This window comes from Hylaeus volcanicus, chromosome 5 (assembly GCF_026283585.1).
Source record: "Hylaeus volcanicus isolate JK05 chromosome 5, UHH_iyHylVolc1.0_haploid, whole genome shotgun sequence".
Taxonomy (NCBI): Eukaryota; Metazoa; Arthropoda; class Insecta; order Hymenoptera; family Colletidae; genus Hylaeus; species Hylaeus volcanicus.
The window spans coordinates 24,976,695-25,003,362 of NC_071980.1; the positions used below are offsets into that span (position 1 = coordinate 24,976,695).

At 51.0% G+C, this 26,668-nt stretch overlaps 2 protein-coding genes across 2 annotated transcripts; both read right to left on the reverse strand.

Annotated features, from left to right (window-relative positions):
- Positions 1–1,723: 1,723 nt before the first annotated feature.
- LOC128877518 (uncharacterized) lies at positions 1,724–17,005 on the reverse strand. The gene is made up of 21 exons (XM_054124884.1): positions 16,974–17,005; positions 14,422–16,865; positions 13,345–13,619; positions 12,705–13,052; positions 12,314–12,625; positions 11,896–12,243; positions 11,513–11,825; positions 10,753–11,393; positions 10,299–10,679; positions 9,400–10,215; positions 7,385–9,319; positions 7,029–7,315; positions 6,406–6,958; positions 6,036–6,320; positions 5,712–5,952; positions 5,283–5,626; positions 4,914–5,205; positions 4,487–4,801; positions 4,127–4,404; positions 3,624–4,031; positions 1,724–3,486 (listed from the first exon to the last, which is right to left on the reverse strand). Exons 1-21 carry the CDS (start codon positions 17,003–17,005, stop codon positions 3,451–3,453), a joined length of 10,884 nt encoding a protein of 3,627 aa, XP_053980859.1. The 3' UTR covers positions 1,724–3,450.
- On the reverse strand, positions 16,754–26,092 carry LOC128877526 (mucin-2-like). Its single transcript, XM_054124904.1, has one exon. It carries the CDS (start codon positions 24,969–24,971, stop codon positions 17,535–17,537), a length of 7,437 nt encoding a protein of 2,478 aa, XP_053980879.1. The 5' UTR covers positions 24,972–26,092; the 3' UTR covers positions 16,754–17,534.
- Between the last annotated feature and the right edge of the window lie 576 nt (positions 26,093–26,668).

Below are 26,668 nucleotides of genomic sequence, written 5' to 3' on the forward strand. Positions count from 1 at the left end.
TGACACGATATGTATCAAATAAAGTGAAGCGAGTTCTGATGATGATGATGATAATAATAGTATAGCACGAGTTTAATAAGTTCCCGAGCAGTTGCATGAACGTGCAGAAATGACTGATGGAGATGTACCCAGGGCAAATTGAATTGTCATCTAGGCCTCTCTAGACAGCAGGTGCCATCCGATACTGTTCAAAAGGAGGAAGACTATGAAAGGATGACAAGAACTGATGTCTCCTTCTCTGGCACTCGAGGACTAATGATGTTTCCGTACCGCGCGAACGTTACGTATAACGTGAATTGCACAAGCATTTGCTCCGAGTACAGGCATTTCTTTTACATTAATTCATATAACTGTAATTACTGTAAACATATGAAAATGATTTCGTTTCATTAACTCGTACCTATATGGAGACTTTCTACCTGAGTCTGCTTTCGCTTTCGCGACCTCAATTATAGGAATAAATGAAATATGGTACGTAGAATGTATTCCTATAAATATATAGTTCCGATGTAAAAGCAAGGTACAGCGCGCCGTTATTAACCTAACTTGAATCATTGGCGTTACCGAACCAGATACTCGTATATCACTCTGACAGAATTCATTTGCGGGCTTGCATTAACAGGACACTCGTTGTTTACGTTTCCGAGCACTATACGCTATCGAGATACTAAATTCTACTTTTTCTGACAGTCGAGCACAAGGCGAAGCCAGATCGTTTCTTACGCGCGGTAAGATTGTTCGTTCGTACACCAGAGAGAGTAAACTCTTATCGAATTTTTGTCCTGATATACGTTTTCGGCACAGTTAGGCTCGCGGTAAATTGTCGCTGAATTTTAGTTCTCATCCTGTTTCGATGTAATACAATTCCGATACATAAATTTGATCGTGTCTTCGGTGTAAAATGGCCCCCGTAGTCGTTACGCTCTCAATTTTAAAGCGATTTTTCGGGCCGATTACCGAGCAAAATTCTGCCCGGGGAGCGATTAACGCACTCCGCGCCAATCTCGATTGAATTCCATCGGGGAGGTTTCCACGGCGTCGGATACACGAAACGCCCAGGTGCGTCGTATCCCATCTCCCTGGAGGAACGCGCAGAAGAACCGATCGCACAGTTTTCCAACGAAATCGACGAGGATCGAGCGATCGAGGGGGGACAGGGTATCGGCGGGGGAACGGTTCGCGTAACGCTCCGAACGAAAAACTTGCACGCTCGTCGGGAGAGTAATTTCAGCGGAGACGGCCAGACAAAAAACGAGGCCCAACGAAAGAAGCTTGATACCGGCGAAATTACCTTCCGACAACCTTACACGGCGATGGCTCGAGGAGACCTAATAAGGGCCGACGGTATAAATAAAGTCATTTGCGGTAAGTTGCCAGTCGTTCGTGGGGCCCTTCGACGAATTGGGCCTTTCGTCGCGTATGGGAGACGAAGCTCGCGACACCGTGGAACGTCTCACGAACGGACCGGGCCAAACGGGGCCCGTCGGCTCGGTTTGTTTTGCGTGGATTAGGCTCGTTTTAGTTGCAGGCCGCGCCTCGCGCCGCGACGAATCGAGAAACGCGGCTCGGCGCACGTCTCCGCTTTTTGCCGACGCGAGAATCAAGTTGTCCTCGTTCCAACGGCGTAGACTCCGCTGATCCTCGCTGGCCTACGGAAAATGGGTGTTACGGATCTAGAACTGCGTCGCAGAAACAAGCAGATATCGTCGATCCATACGTATTATTCATTTTTATTAAAATTACGCATAAGTATACAAGTTCTAAGTATACAAAATTACAATAGCATCAAGTAGAAGAGGTTCTCGAGAAGGCAATATGTACAACAGAATTTATTTATATGTATATTATATATATATATATATGTATGTATAAAATTAATGTCTATGCGTATATGTATATGTATGTATAAAGAACAATTCATTTGGACGTAGAAAGGACAAGTTAGTAATTGCGATACAAGGTACGAGCATCGTCGCCTTCGTTTCTCTTCTCGTCCGAGACAGTCTCGGATGCTGTTTTGGTTAAACGTGGCTTTACAAGGAAAAAATATTAGAGTAACATCGTTAATGATTCATCTGTCCTCCGCAATGCATTCGCTTACGCTACCTATTGAGCTAGTAAAAGTTACGTGCGTGCGTTATGCAACACGTCCTGCTCGCTCTTTCTCGAGTCTGATACAGCGACGTTGCCGCGGCTTCGTCTCGTTCCAGTATCAAATTGATCCGTCTACCGACTTTGAACTCGAATCTTATGTTTGATAGAATACCTTCTAATCCGTGCATCGAGAAAAGACACACTCTTAGGTACCGTTTTGTCCCGGAGGATCGCTCGAATTTTTTGGACGAAGCCGGGCAACATGACGAGACTCGTCAGAGAATAGACTAAACAAACAAACAACAACAACAATAATAATAATGTCTGCCTTCGCGATCGTTGAATCCGTGACGATCGGCGCCGTTCACGACTTTATGACACTGTGTTAAGACACGCCTCGATTCGCGTGCTGTGCAGTCAGGCCCGTGAAACGATTGTCCAAAATTCGCGTACGCGCTGAGAGAGTAGCCGTTGAATTCAATTTTATAGCATACCGCTGTAAACAACCAGAGGTTCTTTGTTTCCCAAACAGGTTTCCAAGGAACGCCGTGTTTTAAATATCGAAATATGTTCGAGATGTTGGCGAGCGATAAGATCGATCTTTAGTCGTTAAATTCAATGGTACCGTTATCAATAAATATTAATTACACTCAAGTCTCTAGGGTCCACGTCTCTCGATGGTAACGAAACTTCTGAACAACGTTTCGGGTCCATCGCGACCGTATCGAAGAAACGCGATAACGATAGTCGGAAAGGCGAGAAGCAGCTTCTTCGAGGAGCCTTCCCTTTCATTGGTTGTATTTTGGCACGGGGGTAATAATAACGCGCGCGTCTCTTTGAGGATCCGAGCTTCTTTCACGTTCCATCGAACTCGATTAGAATCCCGCCGATGGTAAAGAGAACGCTTTCGCACGACTGAAACGTCCACGCAGGTATCTAAATGTCGAGCGAGCATAAATAAATATAGGAAAGCGCTTCCCGCGATTTCGTTTCTTTTTTTCCGTTTCTCGAAAACTTACAGCCTCGAGAGGCTTTCCTTCGAATAAATATTACTTTTAATTTAATAAAAAAAAATAGACGTTAAAACTTCCCAAACAGAAACGTTTTACGTTGCCGATTCTCATTTTTCTTCGTCACGATGCGTCCATCGACAATGTTCAGGATAGCTGTAATTTCGCGCTTGTTCGGGTTGTTGGTCGATTCGAGCGCATCGATTAGCGAAATTTTGTCTCTCCTTTCATTTGGCAACGAGGAATTTCAATTTGAACGGTTCGCGAACCAGCGGAGACTACCGTCCAGCGGTTTCGTCCACGAGCCTCCGTCGATCGGTTGCCCTACGTCTAGGATCTTCGGTTTTTAGAGGGAATCGAAGTTGGATTCTCGATCGCTGGTCTGCAAACGTTAACCAATATTTCATCAGACACCTAAACGACTTCATTTTCATTGAAACAGAAATTGAAAACCTTAAACATATCCTACACAAAAGACTGGGTATTTTACAGATAGCTCGAGTTTCGGTCGTAACTCACCCTGTCCGGGCTATAAAGCGGCGGATGCTGCGCCGGAAGTCTCAGCGTGCTCCCAAGATCCCTCTCGGCCATTGTGTGCCCCTCGCTGGCACTGTCTCTGGTGTCTCTGTTGTCTCTGGTGTCCTTAACGCTATTCCTTCGAGTGTCGGCGACCTTCGTCGGCGCCTGAATCGTCGTTTCCCCGCAGGACCTGGCCAATGTGGAACCTACGTCGCCTAGATCGAGTCTCAGCAGCTTCGTCGGCGCTTGGATGGTCGTTTCCCCGCAGGAACGCGCCAGCGTCGAGCAGAGATCGCCTTGAAGGTCTCCGGTTCGCAAAACTTTCGTCGCCGTTTCCACCGTGGTCTCGCCACAGGAACGAGCCAACGTCGAATCGGCGTCCATTGTTCGCGTCACTGTCGCCGACACCTGAACGAACATTCGGAACAATCATTCAATTACATCACATGAATGTATCGAATAGGGAAATTTATCGCGACAGCTTCGCCGAGGCGAAAGCTTACCTGGAAACCTGCGCTAACGAGGGCACCTGTCGGCGTGGTCTGCGTTCTGATGACCTGCACGTCGGTTTCCTTGCAGTCCTTCGTGCTGGATATGCTTTGCTTTCTGTTTCCGGCGACGTGCGTGCCGTTGTCGAGGTAACTGAGCAGCTTGTGCTCCTCCGTCGAAAACGTGCTTATGCCGGACTTGAAATTCTGCGGCGATTGAGGCGCCGATCGATATTTGGCGCGTGGGATCATCACTGTCAACGAACGATCGCGTTGTTCGTCGTTCACTGGCACTGCAATGATTCGAGTAATAAATAATATAGCGTTCATGCCTCGTGAGTCTAGCGAGAACACGAGAGCTATAGAAAAACGAACCTGAAGCGGGTACCATGGTGGCTTTCCTCGCCGGGTGCCTAGGTTTCCCGGTGATCTTGCGAGCTGGTCGTTTAGTCGGCGGCAGGGGCGCTATCATCTGCGGCGGGGGCGGTAAAACGTGTGGCACGTGATGAGGAATCGCCAGATCCGTGACGCTACCCTCGCTGCTGGTGTCTCCACCAGTTCCAGGAATCATGGCCCTTCTGTCGCCTGCCTGTCGCCTCCGAATGGGCCGACGGAAGCACGCCATGCCCACGCACACCGCCAGAAGACCCAGCAGTATCGCTCCGGTCGTAACCAGAGCAATCAGCAGCACTGGAAAAAGATTTATGCCCCGGTGAAGTGGAACCCTGAATTCTCCGTCTCTGGGTTTATTTAACGAAATGATCTTTTACTCATAAGCACACGTTAAAGTATACCAATCTACCTTTAAGGTTAACTTGGCACCGCTGGCCACTGTGCCAAGGGAAACACTCGCAGACTTCGTGACCGTTGGTGTTCGTTACACAGTGTCCCTTGTTGTTGCAGCTGGGGCAGCCCAGCGGCGCCTGAGAGCAGAACCTTCCAGGATACGACGGATTCTCGGACAGATCCGCCCAACCTTCCTTGCAGGAACATTGATAAGAACCTCGCAGATTGAAGCAGGCTGCGTTCGGCGAGCAATCGTGATAAGGTCCTCCTTCCTCGGTCGTGCACTCGTCGAAGTCGATTGCCTCGATCTGAAAGCAGTTATCGGTTCTCAAGGAGCACTGATCGTACGCTTCTCAAACGTTTCTTGTTCGAAAGAGACACTCACCGTGTCGAGGTTCTTCGAGGAGTACACTTCGGTGCCTCCCAAGCTGTAATTACTTCCTACCAGATACTTCCTGAGGACTTCCTTCAATCGCGTCTCGTTGGCATTGTCGCTGAGTTGAACGTGGAACTCTACTTTCGTTGGGTCGGACATGAAACGAGCCACGTTGAGACCTCTGTAGATATCCCTCAGATCGCTCTGCATCAGGGTTCTGTCCAAGGCGTCCTTGGTTGGACCCAGCAATCTTCTGTACACGGTGGATGTAGAATCGTTCATGCTGGCTTCGTACTTGATGGGTTCGTTTCCGATGCGATCCAAACCGACTCGCAGGGTGTAGGTGTACGTTGCTAGAAACAGGATCAGCAATCGAAATGTAACGAATAATGATCATGTCTGAACAAGTCACGATTCTACGTTATCCAATCCACTTACGTTTGCAAGGTCGATCGGGGAACATCCTCGCGAAACCTGGACGACACACGCATCTCTTTTCGCTTCCAACTTCGGAGCATATTTCCGCCCTGGAAGCTTTGCACTCGGGTGTGCATTGATCGACGATAGGTTGGATGGACACTACCGGTGCTCCTAGAACTCCACCAGCCAGGACTCTATGAATTTCGTTACCAATTGGATCTTGCTCGTCTCGCGAAATGTCGCCGTATTCAGCCTCCACCTGCAAGATCGATCAATTTTTCACGATCGCGCTCTTCGAATAAATAGAACGAGCAAAGCGATGGAAATACGTCTTACATTTACCTCTTCAGCCCCAGGCTCTGGTGGCTTTTGGTCACTCAGTACCACGAAGATGGAGTCGTTGTCAACTACGTTCTCGAACGACGAGGGTACCCTGGTCACCACCGATTGCAGAATCGTTGACGTTACCGTGGCGACCACGCTCGTCGGACGTACCAAGGTCTCCGTCACCGTCTCCACAGTCGTAGATGTCATTGTGTGAGTGAGGAGGAGGGTTCTCGTCGTGGGAGGAGATCCTAACACTGACGTTTCCGTCCTGGTTACGGTAGACGTCCGGAATCGCGTGACCTATGCAACAGAGGAACATTTCGTAACGTTACGGTTATCTTTAATCTTCCTAAAGGCCTTTATTTTCTTAATATCAAATTCTCACCTCTTTGGGTTTCGCGTGCGCAGTCGTAGTCGACTCCTTAGCAGGTTTCCGCGTCATTCCAGACGTGTTCTTCGTCATTTCGATAGTCGTCTCGTTCCTCTTGTCGTTGTTCTCCAACAACGTACTCGTCACCTTCGTTACGGAACTGTCCACCCTGGTGACAGAGCTAGGCAATGTCTCCGCGGTCGTCTCGTTCTTCCGCTTGCGTTCCGTCGCCTGAGGAACGACTACCTTCGTGGTCTCGTCCTTCTTCATGGTGGGTCGATGCTCTTTCTTCTGACTCGTGGTAGTTACGAGAGTCAGAGTTTCGGTGGGCTCCGGTCTCGTAGATGGCGAGACGTGGCCGTTCTCGTAGCTGGATTCCAAGAACACCGGATGCTCCGGACGCTTGACAGGATTTCGAGGTATCTCGAAGGTGTGCGACCTCGTTGGCTCGACGTCACGGCTCGTGGACGACGACCTGCTGGGTTGAATGTGGTCTACTTGCAGTGGTCGCAGCTTCGTCGGGACCACTGCGTTAGACGTCAACGTCGCTGTCGGTTGAACCGATACTCTGAAATTTTATTGAAATTTAAGATACGTACGTCTTGAAGCTTACAATTCGAGCGCACGCGTCTAAATACCTGGACACAGGTCTCGTATCGAACGGTCGAACGGTGTAGATGCTAACGTGCTCCGTCATCCTCGTCTCCATTGGCCTGAGGATGTCGGGCACGTCCACGACGACTGGAAGATCAACGGTACCGTGTATAATTGGAATCTTCGACTCGACATCGTGGATGACGGGTATGTGAGAACTGGCCACTGCAGTGGCGATCTGAATCGATCCAGAGACTGCAACTGCTGGCCGTACGGTAGCAATTTCCAGAGGTCTGGTGGTTTGCGTTGCTGGAGGCGGTGGTACCATGTCCTAAACGGAAGATATGAAATAGATTCGTTATACTCTCGGTTGTTGGCACGGATATTTTCCAAAATTTACCTGAGAAAGTAGTTCCACTATGAAAGGCCTGGCGAGAGAGGGTCTTGGACTCGGGGGAACCATGGTGACGCTGGGCAGGGGCGCGACGGAGGACTCCTTCAGAGGAATATACTTGGGAGGGGGCTTTAAACCAGATTCGTTCGCAGTCGCGAATGAAAATAGGTCGTCCATCGGTCTGTTGGTGGTAGTGATATCGACTGGTGGCGGTGACAGGCCTAGAACATCACGCGAAGGGATCGGCGGAGGTTTCAAGTCTTCCTCTTCCTTTTTATTCGATTGATTGAGTCCCACTACAGGTCTCAAGGGCGGAGGTCTCATGTCTCTGGATGGCACAATCACTCCGCTAGACGCTTCGATAGGACGTATCCTGTTGTTAGAGTCGTGTTGCATCGAATCACCTGCAGCTCCACCTGCCACGGCAAAATTGGTCTGATAAGCCGTTTCGAGAGACTCCTCGTTCTGCTTCTTGTCGGAGGAATTGCTCGTTGGAATCAGCATGCTCGGTGGCCGTTCAGTTTGAGTCTTGCTGTCGACTTCTTCGCCTATCGCCTCGACAGGCATGGAGAACCTTATGTCTGGTCGAGTATCTGGCTTGGAATTGCCGGTCGAAATGGTTATCGGTCCTGGCACTTGGGGTTTTGGTTTAGTGACGATGTGAGGATACTCGGGGTGGATCCTTGTTCCCGAACCGTGTTCCAAATGCGTCACTTTAGGACGGTTATTCTTGAATCCGGAATTCACGGTTTCAGTGTTCGTCTGAAGGTACGTATTGTTCCTGAAACGGTTTCTTACGATTTCGCTCTCGTTCGTCTGAGGCTTGTGCGCAACTGGCCTAGCTTCGTCGTAACGTTGATCGGTAAGTTTCACGCCACCTTCCCAATTTAGATCTACGAATCCTCCCAGATGCAGGTGACTTTGATTTGTTTTTGTTTCGTGATTCAGGCTGTTGTTTGCAAAGGTTTCCAGTATTCCTGGCTTGCCTTCGTTGGACTGTTTCACCTGATCTGGTCTCGTTTCTGTCGAATGGGACGTAATCTCTGGCCTGGGGTACAACGCAGGCCTGGTTTCGACCTTGTTCACCGTAGGTGGCCTAGCATACGGTCTGCCAGGTTTGTCTGCTTCTGGTACGAATTGCGGAATGATCGCTGGAGGTCTCAGATCAATGGTGTCGTCACGTTCGTGAGTGTGTGCCGCAGGCATGTGTCCCTCCTGCTGATGCTTGTCGTTCAACGATGGCTTCTTGCTACCGTAGTACATGGTAGGTATACCTTGCACTCTATCGTAGTCAGGCCTGTTTTCTTTCCTTTTGGGACCGTAAGATGACGCATCTTCGTGTCCATTGTACACCCCGAACGGTTTGCCCTGAACAACTGTCATATCGTGTGGTTTAGTATAATAACCTCCTCCGTAAGATACTCCTTGGTTCGATGCACCTTCATTTTTGTGGCCAAATGGTACACCTGGATGCAGCCAGACAGGTTTCTCCTTTTGATCTTGGGATTGATCGGGCCTCGCTGGCTTTCCGATCACTATATTACCAGGAACTGCGTTTTCATTTAATGTTGCATTAGTGTTCCGGTCACCCATCGGTTTCTCATGCTCTTGACTTTCCTTGACGTGACTGTGAAACTTGACATACTCCGAGGCACCAATTTCGGAGTCTATCGTCTTCTCAGTTTGCTCGCTGGTGTACCAGGTTTCTGGCATTTCTTCGTGGTGGGAAGGATTCTGCCTGATGTTCTCATTCTGTCCGTTCGTCGTTGTTGGTCTTGGGTCTTCAGGCTTCGTTTTAGGATTGGAGGGATTGTGATACTCTATAGCTCCAGTTGGCACGTGTTCCCCGGTACGCTCCGTTTGAGGTCTTTCCTGCGAAGCGCTCGGAGGTCTCCTGTTTTCGTGGTAGAAATGAGTTGGTCTGTCTGGAAGCTCCATTTGCTGCAATACAATCGATATCGTCAATACTCGATATGAAATTTTCTATGAAACATATCTACAACTCAGAAAGCTCGGTTTACCTGAGTATGATGCCCGAATGGAGGATGCCTCTCGGTCGTAGGTTCTCTGGCACCATCGTTGGGCGTTGGAGTGGTCATCCTCGAAGGCTCGTGTTGAATCGGACGATGAGGAAGCACAAACGTGTTCGTGCCCTGCGGAGGGAACCTTTGGGGGCCACCGTATATAGGCTTCCTCATGTTTGGTCGTTCGACGTAGATCGGTCTGTCGAGAGGACGACTGGTCGTCGACCACTGCGGTGGACGTGGTCTCAGCCTGTTGTTTATCGGAGGTCGAGGTGGTTTCTTGTCCGTTTTCCAATTGGAGTTCAACGTAATCTCGTTCCCCGAGTCTGGCTTCGCTAGGAAGATGTATCGATGAGAATTATCGGACGGATTGGACACCTCGATTCGTCTGGGTGGGTTAGCCGATTCTCCAGGTTTCGGAATCTTTGGAAATTGTCCGTGAGATGGGGGATGATTCCCGTGAGAGTGACTAGGCGAGTGCAGCGCGGTCTGGGGACGAATGTTAACCGATTCTGGTCTATGGTGAACCAGGATTTCAGTGTGTACGTGGCCTTGACCACCCAGAGCACCGGAACTATCCGAGTGTCTGATGAAATGCACGTCTGATGGTTTCTTCTCGGGTCTTCCTACGGGTGCTTCCAACTTATCCTGCGGTCTTTCGTAATCGAAACGACCTGGCGATAAGGGGATGGTGGCTGGTCGGTTGGAAGAACCTGGTTTCTCCGATAGAGTCTTGAAGTTGTGAGGCGGCGATGGCGGGACCATGTAATCTGCTGGATCTTTTCCACTGGAATATTGGGGTAAATCTTCCACCTGAATAAGACGGTAAAACATTTACAAAAGGTTGAAAGGTGAATGTTTTTCTAATTACGATACGCATAGTTATCTTAGCGTACCCTTTGGATCCCAATGAATCCTAAACCAACTTCTGATTCCGGATATGGCGAGGGGTCGTCGAAGTACTGACCGCTTATGTGAGGTTCGCTGGTATCGCCGAATATCAATGCTTGAGTCCCTCCTTGAGGAATCACAACATTGGCTACCTGACTAGGCTGAATATTGACCAACAAAGGTTGACCTGTTGATCTATCGATGACGTGTGGCACCTGATGTACTATAGGCTCCGATGGCGTGGGTTTAGATTCCGAAGCCTGTACGACGATGGCAGAGTCGGGGACCAACGGGTCTCTCTGGGCCCATGGAGGACGTTTCTGGTCATCGGATAGGACGGTGGGCCAGGGTTTCTTCTCCGAAGGTGGCTTTCCTGAGTCAATTTTCTGCAAGACGTGTGACGATCTTCAGAATAAGCTAAACTCTAATTTTACAACGTATCGAACTATGTACACATACTTGATCAAAGTGTGAACGAGGAGGAGCAAGCCTGAGAGGATCTTTGGAACTCCACGGTCTCCTGGGCTTCTCAGGACTCCATTCTGGTTCCCTAGGATTCTTATTCGGGTTCGCGTACTGTTCTACGTTCGGCCTGTCCGGTGGCTTCAATAGAGGATCGTTCTCGAGGACGTCCTGCTTGGATCCCATCCTCTTCGGCGGGGGCGATTGAACTGGATGCAATTTCTGAGGTTGCTTGGGCAACAGGGTCGGACTCGCGTCGACGGGCATCGAAACAGGGATTTTCAGGTGCTCCTCGTACACCTGGTGCGCGGGATATATCTGTATTTGTGGACCTATGTGGCTCTGGAGCGTTTGCTGCGGCTGGGAGTCTTCCCGATCGTTCCCCAAGACTTCGAGAACAGGATGAACTGGAATATTGGGGACTGGCAGCGGAGGTGGCTTCATCCCGATGTGCTCCTCGTCTTCCAGGAACTTTTGAGGCGGTCTCGGTGCCATTTTTCCAGGTTTACCGATAATCACGTCGCTGTTGGCTGTGATTACTTCGCCTGGAGAGATCGGGATGCCGTCTGCCAAGCTGGACGCGACTTTGTGACGCGTTTCCGCGATGTAGTTGTGGTTCAGGTTCGCGAGATGGGCACCTTGATCGATCAGAAGCGTTTAGATTCAATTGCTAGCTACTCGTTTCGCAACAGACTGCGCAAGTATCGCAGAATTAGATTTAAAAGATGCAAGTAGGTGATCCATAGTTACTCTTTACCTATATTTTGGCTCTCAGCGGTCTCTATGTCACCGTCAGCAAACTCTGCTACGGGAATGTAAATCGGCGACCTTTGCGTGGTAACGTCCTGGACCTCCGCTTGAGGTATCGTGTCATTTCTGCGCGATATCGTCGGTTTTCCTTGCAGAAGGCCCGCCATTGCCGTAATTACCGGGCCCAACGCCGATAAACTATTGATTCCCAACGAGCCTAGGCTCAGAAGGTTGTTGACTTGCAGATCACCCGCATTTTGGCTCGGAGGTCGTTTGTCTTGATTGGCTTCTCCCGAAGCTGAGACCGTGGTGCTATTCTCCTGAAATTATCCAAAGAAATTAAAGAAAATTAGATGAAATCGAACGAAAGAAGATAAAGATTCGAATTACCTGACTGATTTGACCGACAGGCTTCTGATTGGGCTCGTTGACGACAGAAGTTGCCTCGGTTGTTACCAGACTCGCGGATATCTCTTCGTCTTTGTGGACTTGGCTCGTGGAAGTCGCTTCTGGGAAGCTGGAGGTAATCGTGGGATCGATCTGGTCCTCCTCGTCGAAAAAGATGATCGTCGATCCGGTTACGACGTTTTTCACCGGGTCAGAGTGATGCGCCGTGGTTAGCAAAGCGTTCATGTAACCTGCGTCCAGCAAGCTGGGCGCGATCGATTCCGTCACGACGTTCTCCACGATGTGAGACCGCGAGGAAACCGTGGTGGACGTTTCTCCGTCTGCTCCAGCCTGTGCGAGAATTAAAAGTTATAGAGAAGAGGAACGATATCACGTGACACGGTTCCTAATATCAACATACCTGAAGCAACGTCGTGAAGTACGTGAACGTCGTAAGGTACGTTTTCGTCGCAAAGATTTGAATAGGCTCCGGAGTCGGGTTAACTAATGCCGTTTTTTTAACAGGCACTCTCTCCAGGACGACGTCAGTGGACGTCGCGACGTTCGTTCGAACCACGGTGCTTCCTTTCTCCAAGTATGTATTGTAATACGTGTAGGTGATGTAGTAGGTCTTTGACAAGTCGGTCATGCTTTCCTCGGTACCATCCAGCGCTGTTAGAGTGGTCGTGACACTGGTTGGTCGAGGCGGTGGTGCTGATTCCGTTACTATAAGCTGAAAAAGAGATGAAAGATTTGTTTGAAGCTAACAAAGTACATCTTGAAAGTATTAATCTCGAAGGGGAAATTCCAACCTGAGTGATAGTGTCGCTCGTTGTTTCGATTCTGGTTTGTCCACCCTCCATGAATGTCTTCTCCAGCATCCTCGTACTTAGATACGTGTTCGTTTCCGGTCGCGGTGCCTCCGATGGTTCCAGAATCATGTCGAGGTAGTGTTGCGGCGCGGTTACCGTGTTCGTTATCACCTTCGTGCTACTTTCCAATGCGTCGTTCACGTTCGGATGATCCGTGTTCAATGTTAAGTACGTGTAGGTCGTCTTGAAGACTTCCGTGCGCAGCGTCGGGGATGCCTCTAGCGTCACTGCAGCTGTTTCCGAACCTGGTTTCCTGTGACGTTCCTCCGTTGCCGTGTTCGCTACGACCTTGGACGAGCAATATTTTGTTAGCAACCACTTCATCTTTAAGGCTTAACGCCATTTCGATGCCTCGACGTTCAAGCAGTAGACAAAAGGAAACTTCTACGATGCACGATTAGAAATTTCACGAGATTCTAATTGCATTTCTTTAAAAGATTTCCGTGAAACTGGTAGAAAGTTTGTTGTCAGACGACGAACTGGCCTGGTACCCATTAATCGCGGCGAGTCAAAGCACTGGTACCTATGCAATTTACGCATCTACTTTTACCGTTGCCGCAATAATACGCTAACTCTTTACCTGTTGTTCCGTCGAAACAGTAGTTGTCCCGTCCTTGGTAATCGTGGTGAGATACGTGAAGGTGGTGGTACACGTCTTCGTGACAAACTCATTGGGCTTATCTTGAGGAAGCATCATGACGACCGCATCGGACAATGTTAGCGTAGGTTGAGGCATGGAATTCTCCCATCGCAACGCCGGCGTCGGTCCCGCCACGATCACCTCAACTCCATTCGACATTACGCGAGTGGCTAGGTTGAACCTTCGACCTTCTTCGTCTTTCGCTTCGTGTTCTCCTGTTATTGCAATTCGAGTTATTACATCGTGATCATGATCCGACTTCTAGCACACCGCGGTAATGTAAACCGCATGAAACTGATTATATGTACGTTGTTTCTAATCTTAGGAGCCAAACTTTAGCGGGAATTCAAGTTTGCTCACTTATCTTACGGACATCCTGTACAAGTAATCGAGAAAGTACACCCGAACTAAACACGGAGAAATTCATATACATGACAAACTTTTTTATTTTTTACAAATCGATACGACACGCCTGACTAACTCGCGCACGATACATCTCTGTACTGTTTGCTGCTGCTATTCAGGCGTCCAAGCGTCGAGGTTCATCGTACGCGCCGTCGACGTCACGTAACACAGAGTGAGAGAGCAAGAGAGATAGAGCGAGCAAGTCGTAACATTCTCGAACAACGTGAAAAAAAATATACACAGCGAACGAAACAACAAGAAATTGGTATGTACAAGATCGCGTCATCATTTACAGTATGTACACGTCTCAAAGACTCCTATTCTGTACAAGGGGAAAATTTAGAATGCCATAAGCCAATCGAAGTGAAACTTGGAGGAGCATTTGTACAATCTCGCGCGAGCAAGTCGCCGCGAGCAGAAGTTGTATATTAGTCTAAAGATTACTTTTTACACCGATCGTTGCGTGCCCTGAACAGATTCCATGGATATCCTTTGTTCGAACCGTTTTGATTTTCGGAGACCATAGAGCTGCGAGTTCCATCGAATCGTCGATGGTTCAGGTCACGCGACGATCGCTTTAGAAAAGGCTCAGACGGCCGTAAAGCTACTCACCGACAACAGGCACTGGATTATACACAGACGATACGGAGTTTGCTGACGACTCCACGGTAGGAGTGACAGTCACCGTGACGGGCACCGTCAACGTAAGAGTCGTCACTCTCGGTCTGACGGTCGTAGAGGACGTCACTTTCGTCTCCAGTCCGTTCTGTTGCGTTACGACGTACGTGTACGTCCTCAATCTCGTCGACGTCACTACAGTCTCCGTATAGTAAACGCTCGTGCTCGGTTCTAAGTCGGGCGCGGGCTTCGTCTGGCGGTCGACAGTGGTCGGTCTCGTGGGTAAAATCTTGGGGAAGTCTGGCCTCGACAGGGACAGGTAAAGGTCGTCGGCTAATCCCGCCTCGATGTCCTCGGGAGTCGGGGACGCGATGGACGTCGTCACCTTCGTCAGCTCGAGGTTGGGGGTGGCTTCGAGGACTCCGGTGGTCCTCCTCGCGTCTGACGAGGTGTATTCGACTCCCAGAGGGATCACGCTCGGTATTTCGGTATCGTCGAAGTAGTTAGGGGCGGTAGAGTCGCGTGACATTGAATGGGACGTCTCCAGGGGCAGCACACCCGTGATACCAGGTGTAACGTCCTCCGACGAGGACGACGAAGCGAACCAAGTTTCCGACGAGTGCTCGACAGCGGATTCTATCGGTTGCACCGTGAGGTTTTCTTCCTTTTCTTCGGGTTTAGCGGTGGTTTCAGGCGTCTCATTTCGGCTACCGAGGTCTTCGGCATCCATCGAGCGACCCTTGGATTCTGACTTGGAGCTTGGCGCAGGTGTCGACACGTGGGATTCGTCGTCTTTGCGAAGAGTGTCTTCGGTGTCTTTTGGCGTAGAGACTTCGAGTTCGATTTCAATTGGCGTAGTCGCATCTTTCAGCGAAGTCTCTTCGGGGTCTATTGGCGATGGTATAAGGGGGGAGTCGACTTCTTCGCCCTCCTCTTCGATCGCTTTTTCAGTTTGTTCATCAGTCGATTCGGTGAACGATTCGAGGCTTTCGGTGCTACTGCTCGCGTCCACTTTCTCGGTGGTTGTTGTTGTAGTTTCTTTTTCAATGGATGTGGTGGTTTCAGGTTGTTCTTCGTGGATGTTTATCGCTGTAGTTTCATCCACGGGCAGGGTTGTTTCCACCGATTCGACCGTTGTTGGGTGTTTCTCTTCCGCTTCTTCCTCGACTTCAGGTTGAACGGTTGTAGACCCGTCTTCTTGCAACGTTGTATCAAGGTCTTCTGGTTGTACGGTTGCATCGTCTACTTCGTTCAACGTTGTCGATTCGTACGACTTGGCGGCTTCAGTTGTTGCCTCATCGACGCCAGCATCTTCCGTCGCTTGCACAGGTTTGTCTATCGCTGCTTTTTCTTCCTCGATCACGTCAGACTTTTGCGTCGTGGTCATGGCGTCGACTTTGCTCGACTCGACGTCTTCCTCGACCTCCGATGGCTTCGTCGTCGTCGAAACGTCTTCGTCGTTCGACGGTTCCGTGGAAGTTTCGAGCGTCGTCGTATCCGTATACTCGTCGTCGTACTCCTCGTATTCGTCCTCGGACGGTGGGAAGAAGAAATGGTCGGTAATGATAACCGGTGTATCTACGGTGGTTTCCTCCAACGCTTTCGATTCTGTCTCCTCTACTTTCGTTGTACTTTCTTCGAATGCTTCCGATTCTGTCCCCTCTACTCTAGTTGTAGTTTCCACGATCTCGGGCGTGCTATCGATAACGTTGGGCGTTTCTTCTAATTCGGGCGTGAACGTCGTGGAGACTTGCTGCTCGGTGACCTTCTCTTCGTCCTCGTCTTCCATCGAATATTCCTCCTCGTACTCGTTAGACGGAGCAGTGAAGAAACCAGTCGTGATGATAGCGAACGTCGGCGACGGTTCCACTGGCCTAACAGCGATCAGCTTCTTCTTGGTGATCCTGGGTCTCTTCTCGCTGGTCGTTGGCAAAACGGGCGTCGATTCTATCTTTCGACGTCGCGTGATGGTCACCTTGTGCCGCCCAGTCTCGGGTCGGAGAGGTTCGTATTCGTGGTTGCGCAACGAGCTAGCTAAACCCAGCGTCCTGACGCGAGTCACGACGATTCTTCGCGGCGTGTGACTCGCGACGATCGGCAGAGGTTCTTCGGTCCGAGACGCTACGGGTCTGCGTTTGACGACGGTCAGCTTGTGCTGTCTGACGTTCTTTCTGACGACAGGAACGCGAATTCTGACTCGTTTCTTCGGCGCTTCCTCGAGGTAGTCGTCGTTGTTCTCGTTCAGACTCCCAGCACTCTCGTCGCTCTCGTCGGGCGACCAACTATCTCTCTCGCGTTTGCTATCAAAGACGATTTCTGGGTAGTCGTCGGGATTATCATCTGAAAAGTCGACGTTCTGACTTGTTTTTGCGGATGCGCTTATCCTCCTTGCTTCCGTGTTACTACTACGCGACCGAGCAACCAGGTAGAAGGGGATTCTCGTCGTGTGTTAAGCGTCCGGTGGGTTAAACAACCATCCAATATTCGATCATACATTGTTTCTCGTGCACATAGTAGCGGTTATTCCCATCGCGCGGTGTGTTTACTGCGATGTTGTCCGACAAACAGGGAGTACCATGCGTTGGATTTGTTGGTCGTGTGGGCGCGCGTGCGGCGGCGGATTCGAGGCTGTGTTAGTAGATGGAAGTACGGGGACGACGCTCGAAGGGGGAGATTCGGAGGAAAATAGAAGAAAGACTGGGAGAGCGAACAGGATGAAGTATGGGCACCGAGAATCCAGATAGCATGTGGTTCTCGGTCAACCGAAGCTGCGAGCTTTCCACGGTTCTTTTTTCCACGAGGAAAGAGAAAGAGGGAGAAAGAGATAGAGACAGTGTCACCTTCGTCGAGAGCGGTCCATGGGGACTCCGCTATATTACACGGCCAGCGCAACTCGCGATCGTGATCGTCGTCGCTGACCTCCCCCCGCAAAACGCGACAACGAACACCGTCGAAGAACCGTCTAACCGACTAACGGAATCAAACTACGGAAAGGTCGTCAGCTTCGGTCCGGGTGGATTTAACGAATAGCGATGGACTTAATTAAGAATGAGAGGACAGTTAGGGGAGAAAAAGGAGCGATCGGAAAGAGGGTTTGCTGTCGAGGGTTAGGTGCGGATGGTCGTGGAAATGTGCCGTCCGACGTCACCCACTACGCTCTCGAGACTCTGTGTCGGCGCGTGTGCGTCCGTTGTATCCTCGCTCCCTGTCAAAATCGTGATCTCTTCGGGTCCCGCGTGCAAAGACGGCGGAACGGAGGGTCGTACCTCCACGGTGTCATCCGCGGTATCCCTTCGTTTTCGAGACGAGCTGACCATGTCGCCCACCTTCACGGTGCTCAGAACGGTGCTGAACTCTCCTGGCCTGCGACCAGAAACGTAAAGCGTCACCACGCTGGACTCCTCCTTGGGCGCACTCGAATCCTTCTTGTCGTTCGACTTGCCGTGACTGTTGCGCGGTCTGGACGACTTGTGGTACTCGTGAACGTCCTCCTCGTCCGAGTACTCGTAGCTGTCCTGCTTGTAGTCAGAGTCAGCGGGCTGATGCCTCCTCTCGACCTCCCCTGGTAGCGTGTTGCTCTGAGTGAACGGGGCCGCGGCGAACAGAGGGTCCAGCAGAGGGTTGGAATTCTTGGACTGCTGTTGGGGTTGCTGAAGCAGCAGCAGCAACGAGTTGAGATTGGCCGCGGGCAGAGCCGCCGTTGGCGTCACGACGACCGTGTCCGTGACGTATTCCGTCGCGGTGACGACGTCCGTCGAACTGTCCACCAATGTCGTAAGGATTTCCTTACCCCGGAAGGTAAGAGGGATCACGGTACTCTGTTGTTTCGTGATCGTTGTGACGTAAGAGGTCGTGCGCGTGTTGTACTGCGTGGACGGAGTACCCTGGGGTTGCAGCAACGGATTCGCCTGACCTAACTGACCGAGAAGCAGCTGCGATAGCAGGATGTTCGCGAGGGGAGCGTTTCCAGATAGAGACGGTTGGATCGTGGAGACCACGTTCTCTACGGAATAGACGGTCGTGGGTACGATCACCGATTGCGAGGCTCTGCGACCACCGAGGGTGGTCAGCGTGTGAGAGACCCGAGTGGTGGGGGTCTCGTGAAGCAGGAATCGGGTGACCTCGGTTTGGCCTTGCAAGTTAGTACCGGTGACTTCGCTAACGATTACAACTAGCGGTCTGCCGTCCCCACCTGTCACGGTGCTATACTGAGAGGGAGCTAACACCTCGGTACTAGCCTGAGCCGTTATTATATTTCGGTGCTCCGTGACGCCATTATTTACAACGGGGATCGTCACTTCGGTTGGGACGTAATGAGTCACCGTGATCGTTCCGTCATAGTCTGGATAAATGGTGGGAGATTCCCTAATATCCTCGTTAGATCCCCTCGACCGCGAGGACGAGCCTCTTCTACTACCGCTTCTACCCGTCGATCTCGAAGGTGCGCGAGACGGAGGTACCCGCCTCGAGTTCGAGTTGGTCGATTCGGACGACTTATTGGCACCGTTCTTCAACCTCGGAGGTCTCACTCTATCCGAATTGCTCGCGGTCCTGCCGTTGTTTCTAGTCCCCGAAGCATTGGGTCTTTTGTAGTTCGATCTGCTCGACGACGCCCCGTCCTTTTCTCTCAGAGTGAATTGCCTGCCGTTATTAGAGGCGGGAGATGGCTTTATTCTCGAGGAAGTTGCCCTATCGCCGTTGGATTGCTTGCTCCTCGGTCTGACTTTGCTTTGATTCAACTCCGTCGACTCCGCGGATGTCTTTTCCGGATTGTTGGCAGTCTTTGACGGTGGTCGAGACGTCGTCAACGATCTCGCGCGATTATTGTAACGAGCGATCGGTTTAGAAACGGGCTTTCCGTTCTCTTCCTTGGGCGGAGTATTCTCGACTACGTCAGCTTTGTCCTCGGCCTTCTGCGAGCCTGGTTGATTCGGTCGACGAAAGCGACTCGAATACGATCTCAACTGACTCGCTTGTCGACGAAATCTTCTTCCTCTCGAGAAAGGTCTGATTTGCGTGGACGGTCTGATAGCTTTCCCAGAACGGCGATTCACGTTAGTAGTAGTTCTGTCCTCGTGTTCCGATCCCTCGTAATCGTTGTCGGTTATTTCCTCCACGGGATCGTCCTCGAGGTTCTCTTCGCCCTCGTTCTCCAGCTCCTCGTTTGGTTCTATCTGCTCTTCGGTGGGTAGCTCTTGCTTCTTCCCGTATAGACCTCGAGGAGGGAACAGGTTTGTATTGCCCTGTCGCGGCCTGGTCGATATCGGAACGTTTGCCCTTCCATTGGTTCGAGTGTTGGTAACTCTAGGGACAACCGGGGAACTGGGCCTGTTCAAATTACCGTTTCTCCTCGTAGTGGTCGGAGCTTTGGGGGTCGTGCTGGTAGTTCTCCCCGAATTGTTTAAATTGATCGGTCTGCGGAATCTCAACAGAGGATTCGTAGATCTCCTCGAGGACTCGGTAGTCGTTTGCAAAGGTGCTGTCACGGTTTCGCCGCCGTCGATATCCTCCGTAAACGCTGTCTCTTCCGTTAACAGAGTGGTAGTGGTGGTGTACTCGTTGGCGTCGTTCTCTTGGTCGTCGTGTCTGACCGTTGTCTGTCCTCGAAGCAGAGTCGACGACGGTCGAATGGGCGACCTGAACCTGGTGGATGCTCCCGGGAAGGTCGAGCTCGATCCACGAATCGCAGCTCTCGCAGAAGAACCTCTGATGGACGTAGGTCCTCGTCTGTTTCCTTGAAACACGGACGACGGGGATATCCTAGACTGCGCTCTGCCTCTGGTGCTTCCCGACACGGTTGACGCGTAAGAGCTCGCGGTATTCGGAGAGCCTCTCCTTCCTGCAAACCTCCTAGAACCCGACGGAGAGAGCGTCGAGGAGTACGGACCTATTGGTGAACTGATTCGACCTCTGGACGAAGCGAACCTGTTACCCTTGCCGGCCAGGGTCGCCGTTATAGTGGGCGTTATATCCGTTCTGGTGATCGTCGTTGCACCCTGTGCTCCTTTGCGCTTCGGATTGAACGTTGGCCTGTTCCTGGAGGCAAACGGTCTAATGGCAGGGGTAAACGACCTTTTCTTCGTGGAGAACGTCAGCCTCGACTTTTTCTTGGAACTCTGTCCATCCTTGCCATCTTCGTCCTCTTCGTCGTCCTCTTCGTTCTCTTCGGAGTCCTCGTCCTGATCGGGCGACTCCGTCGTGGGATCTTCCGATAGAGAAGATTGAATCACCGCCGGCGAGGGCGAGATTTCTGGAACTTCCGTTGATTTCGTAGGTGCCAAGGTCGACGATGGCGCGATACTGACCGTTGGAGTCGCGGAAGAGAAACTCGAGGTACTCTCGATGATTTGGGCGTACCTGCCCTCGATACTGGTACCGATTACTTTAGACTGGTAGAACGTGGTGGTTCCGTTGTTCTCGATTTGACCCTGTATCAGTCTTACCAAACCAGTTCGATGTCCTGGTGTAGGTGAAATGGTCGCTTTTCTCTCTTCGTCGATCTTCGTGCTCGATGTACTTTCGATGACTTTGGCGTACAAGCCGTCGAACAAGGTGCCAATCTGTTTGGTGGTGAAATAGATGGTCGTGACTTCGTCAGCGTCCACCACGCTGCCTTTGTTTAAAGACAACACGCCTGTCGGAAGAACTGGAGTAGCAATGGAAGAAGAAGGCAAAGCTGGCGTCTCTATTCTCGTCGAACTCTCGACGACTTGAGCGTACAGCCCATCGATGTAAGTCCCGTGTACGTCGGTCGCGTAATGCGTGGTGGTTCCATCGTGAACCTGACTCGATCGAATCGTCGAAATTAATCCTATCTTTGGTTGCTCGCTAGCTTTCGACGGCGTCACCGGCTTTTCTTCGGTTGCCAGGCTCTGTTGGAACACTGGACCACCGATCGCTCTGCCAGTCGCCACTTGCTTCGTTGCGACAACGTCGGGAACAGAAACACTGGTGACAGTCTCCAGCCTGCTGTTCAATATGGTCTCGTTACCAATGTAAGACGTCGTGAAGTAGGTGTACGTGGTGTAATACGTGGTAGGTTCGGGAGAGACGGTAGAAGAAGGCTCCAGGGCGCTCGATGAGACAGAGTCCGTCGCGACGTCTTTGGAATCGGTTGTTTCGACAACTTCCGTTCTAGAGCTTTCGACTGGGACTACATCCGAGGGTGTTACCTCGTTATCGGCTGTGATCTTGGATTCCTGCTCGCTCGGAACACTATCCTCTCCTGGCGTCTGCGGTCTGTAAGTCATGATTACTCCGAGCTCCACGGTAGGCGTGGGCGTGACTCCTGGTGTCACAACGTTGCTGACAGTCTCCTCGCGACTCGTCGTGACGGTGTCTCCACCTTTGTAGAACGTCGTCCAGTAGGTGAACGTCGTGAAGTACGTTACGGGAAGAGTACTCGTCTCTGCGGGCAATACAGCCGTCGGCCTGATAGTTTCCGTCGCGACATTGGTGATGGTCTCGAGGCGGCTGACGACGTTCGTCTCATCGCCCTTGTACATAGTCGTGAAGTACGTGAAAGTCGTGTAACTCGTCTGAAGAAGAAGAGTAGGCGCTGGTTCGACGTCATGGTGGTTCGACTCCGACAACTCTTGATCTTCGGGGACGGCGTTTCTCTTGTCCATGGCGTCCAAGACCGTGCCACCTCCGGAACTAGTAGAGGACACTACGTCGGTGATCATGGATCCCAGCACCTCCCCTTCGACAGGAGGATTTGGTGTTACTTGAGCGTTCACTTCGAAACCCCGGAATAAATTCTCAGTGGTCGCCCTATTTTCTTCGGTGGTGAGGGATTCTGTTGGCTCTGTCCTGTCTTCGGTCGTGTTTTCCTCCGCGGTGGTAGCCTGCTGCTGCACCTTTTTCGCTAACAGAAGCGCTTCTTCTTGAGACTTCTGCCTTTGAAGGGCTTCCAGATATGCCAGGATCTCCGGAGGAACGGCTGGTTGTTGAGGCTGTTCGGCCTTCGGAGTCGTCGGCTCCAGAGTCTGCTGTGTGACAGGTATCACGGCGGTAGGTTCGATGGTCTCGGTGACAACGTTTGTGAACACCTCGGTTCTGGTCTCGATTTCCGTCTCGTCGTCGACGAAGATGGTGGTGAAGTAAGTGTACGTCGTGTAATACGTTTTCACCTGTTCCCTTGGCTGTTGTGTCGGCAACGACGGCGTTGGACTCGGTTCGATCTCTGGAGTTGGTTGCTTGGTGTCCTCGAAATTTTCTGTAGTCGTTCCCGATTCTGTGGGAATATTCTGATCGGTGGTGGTGTCTTGCTCTTGCAACGTGGTCAGAGTATCCTCTGTCGTCTGTTCCAGAGTCGTAGGATACTTCTCGGTACCCACTTCTGATTGGGGGACAATAGACGGAAGAGCGCTAGCCAAAGTTTTCGTCGGAGTTATCAAGGTAGACTCGTCTTTTCCGAAGAGTCCCGCAACAACTGCGGATACACCGTTCGGACCAACGGTCTGGGTGATAACGTTCGTCTCGACCACCTCTCGACTGGAGACGCTTGACGTGTTCTCTTGGAAGAAGGTCGTCAGGTATGTGTAAGTGGTGTATAGAGTCTTGAAGATCAGCTCTATTTCCTCGTCTTGCTTCGTGGTCTGCTCCTCCTCCACAGCACTGTGCAAGCTCGGAGTGGCTGGAGTCGTCGTAGGGCGAACGGAAGTATCGGTCGCACTGGGCAGAACCAACTCCGACAGGTACGTGACTTCCGAGGAGACCACTTCTCTGGAACGTATGGAGGTTGTGGTTTGATCGATGCCATCGGGAATAAAGAAGGTCGTGAAGTAAGTGTACGTCTTGTACACTGTGGACGGGAGGAGTTTAGTAGCGAGAGTGGGCTTCTCTTTATCGACGAACCCGTGCTCCTTGCGATTTTCGTGACCGAGATCGTTGTTGGAGCTGCCACCCTTGATGCTGCGTCCCTGAGGATCTCCTGGCAAAATATCGTTAGGGATCTCGTCGTCCAGAGTCGGCGCAGCCGATTCGGTGGTTCCCAGGACCCTTCTGGCGCTCTCCAAGATATCTTTCAGGGTCGTCAGCACGCTGTCGGTAGTATCTCTGATCGGAGTCGTGAGTTCATTTACTTCTGGAGACGTTCCGATCGTTCTTGGGGTCGTGCCAGTCGTCGTCTCGAACGTGGTGTCCTGTTCACCCTCTTCAGCGGTGGTTCCGTAATCCACGGTGGTGTCTTCAGCGTCGTAGGTCCTGGTGGCCTCGTCGGGGAAGAAGTAGACGTTCGAAGACGTGTGTATGATTTGCGCGTAATTCGTGCCAATGTAGGTGCCGTAAATCATGCTCTTGTAGTGAGTGGTGGTGCCATCGAGGGAGGTAGTCGAGTCCAGGACTTTCAAGAGCCCTGTAGGTTTCAAGGATCCAGTCTCTGGGTCAGGAACCAGAAGCAACGGCTCCGTGGACGTGCTGGACGAGTCCGTTTCGAAATCTTCGGTAACGCTCGGTTGAATATTGGCCCTGTTGATGGCGTCCAACAGAGGATCGCCAGTCTCGCTCTCAGGACTCGACCATCCTCGAGGTCCTGTGTGCCCGTTAGTCCTGTCCTGACCGGAGACAACGCTCGTGGGTCTGACCTTCATCACGGCGATCCCATCGTCTGGTCTTAAAGTCGCGTCACCTTTGATCGTGGTTGCAGGACGACCGGCGGGAGCAGGTGATGTGCTAGGAGAGAAAACGATGACGGTCTCACCGACGGTGGTGGTAAAATCGGCGAACCCGTGATACGTCACGGTAGACAAGGGTTTCGCATCGAACTTCTTCGGCGCGGGAGCTTTCGGTTGTGGCTTGAAGATCTTTGGCACGCGCGGCCTGAAACTCTTCGGCTGCTCGTCTTCGACGTTGTCCAAGGTGCTGGTGACGTACTCGTGTTTCACGGTGAATGTGGGCAAGTTATCGGCGGGCCTGACCTTGGCAGGCTTGAATCTCTGAGAGTCGGAGCCGAGCTCCCTTCTGCCGAATATGTCGTTTTCCCTGGACATTTCGTCCAGTTTCGTCGAGGCCTTCTCGTTGTCGTCGCGATCGTCGGACGTTTTTCTCGACTCGTCCATCATGGGGGACTCGATCTCTTTGAGCGCCTTGATGGGCGCGTTGTCGAGAGCCACTCTAAGTTGCCAGTCGTCGTCGGGCGCTCTGGACGGGTAAACCAAGTAGGGGCTCGTCGGGTCGGGGGTAGGTTCTTTTTCGTAGAACACCCTGCTAGACGTGGATAATATTCTGGCGTAGAGACGGCCATTGTCCAGAGTGGTGCCGAGGACTTGGGTAGCGAACTCTGTGCTGGCACCGTCCTGCACGAACGTTCTCGCGGTTTTCGTCAGTAGACCGACCGGGGGAACGGATTTACCCGGTCGCGCCGAAACTAGGAGGACCGTGGTCACTCCTGGGGACGGTGAATCGAGCGAGGAACGAATCGGAAGAAGTCGAGGATGTTGAAATGTATCGAGAACCCGGGAGAACGCGTACGGCGACCGATTCGAAAGGCGTCGAAAGAGTTGCGTGTAGGAGCCGAGCGGTGTCAGAGGTGGTCCAGTCATAGAGATCGGTCCAGTCGTGGTAAATTCGTCCGAGTCGTGTTTTTCACGCGATGCCAATTTTCGTTGTTGTTGTTTTTTGTTTTTTGTTGTTGTTTTTTTTTATCAAACGTGTTTATTTTTGTTTTGTTTTTGATGTTAGATAATGTAGGTCGTCGGAGAGACGGAGTGGCGGGCGGACGTTGGAGGCAGACGGCATCCAGTTGTTGAGAAGAGTTGAAGGCGAGGAGCAGGCGGGAGCAGTAACAGAAACAGAAAAAAAGAGACAGACGATCTTAGTAGACGAGTAATTCTTGTTCGTAGCCTAGAGCACCTGCCACGGATTTGTCCCCGTTACCCTGCCGCGAGTATCGATTGCCGATCGTCGCACGTTCACGGCCGAATCGTTCCGTTCCGCGGATAGATCGATCGTGCGTGCGAGCGCGCGAGAAAATCGGATAGAAAAAAAAAAGTACCAGGGGTTAAAGGCGTGTACGTGTGTGACACGACTCGAGGGACCTGAGAACTCGTTTCATCGGCCACGACGTGTCCGATTGGTTGATCTAGGCCCGTGCGAACGTACGAATAATTTCACGTTTCGACTAGTGAAAGTCCTGCGTCTATTCTTAAATTTGTTTCTATTTTTCTTCGCGTACGTATGGATCGATTATCAAGTCCCCCGAGGCTAGGTTTTGCGGTATGTCGTTTGTCAGGATTCGAGCCCACGTACCCACGGAAACGAAACGCAAGGTGTACGTACAAGATAGAACGAACAATAAAATAGACACATATAAAGAGGGACGTTTCGAGAAAACACTTTTTGTATGTACATACACGGCCGCACCTCGCGTCAACACGCACAAGTGAAGATTTTTAGAGACAGAGCAATCCGTTTTTTTTTTTTTTTTTTTACTGTGAGAAGAGACAGGTCAGACAGCAAAGACGAGAGAAAAAAGCGAGAGAGAAAGAGAATTGTTGCTCGTAGAATTGCATTCGATCGCTTCTCTTCGTACCAAGTTCTCAATGAATGGTGGCATAGACAGCAAAATGTTTAAGAAACTTTATCGTTCGGAAGTTCACGTACGAGTGCAAGTCTACTCTGAGAATACAAGTACGATGCAAGACAAGCATAAAAAAGTCGTAAACCTTACCTTGCAAATCCCTCTCCAACCTGGGTGTTCTGACTTCTGACAATGGTCCGTCATCTGAAAAAAAAAGAAAACGAGGTGAATATCAGTCTTCGTTCAAATGTAAAATGTAAACGCATCTGGTACGCTTCCACGAAAATTACACGTAATCGACGGGCTGCAAGCTGTTAGCATATGTTGCATAATATTCCAGGTATTGCATGCAAAAGACTAAATACGCCAGCCAAGGACTCCTATTAACACCTCCGCGGAAGGAAGCAGTGGGTGGTGAAAGGAAGCTTTCGAAGGATGCGCGACGTACTCGAGGCTACGTTTGGTCATCCCAGCTTCACCGACGTAATCATTTTTTTTTCGTCTAAATGTAACGTTCGAAGCGTTCGCAGACCAGCCATACGCTTGGGAGTTTAGAGTAAGGTCTCGAATTCCACACGGCGGAGTAAGTAAACCGGCAATGACGAGAGGAGACGTCGCGAGAGGAAAGGAGACAGACGATGCTACAATCGGGGAGACATTGAATAAGGTGCGCGTATGTGAATGAGAGAAGAAGAGGCCTCAGGTGTCGACGATGCTGAA

Bases quoted from the DNA above. Each gene is read 5' to 3' on its own strand.
- LOC128877518 (XM_054124884.1), bottom strand. From the start codon at position 17,005: ATGGTACTCCCTGTTTGTCGGACAACATCGCA. The intron at 12,626-12,704 runs GTTGGAATTTCC...TCTCTTTTTCAG, and splicing joins CGAGCGACACTATCACTCAG to CTTATAGTAACGGAATCAGC. The intron at 4,032-4,126 runs GTAAGCTTTCGC...ATGTTCGTTCAG, and splicing joins TCGTTAGCGCAGGTTTCCAG to GTGTCGGCGACAGTGACGCG.
- LOC128877526 (XM_054124904.1), bottom strand. From the start codon at position 24,971: ATGACTGGACCACCTCTGACACCGCTCGGCTCCTACACGCAACTCTTT.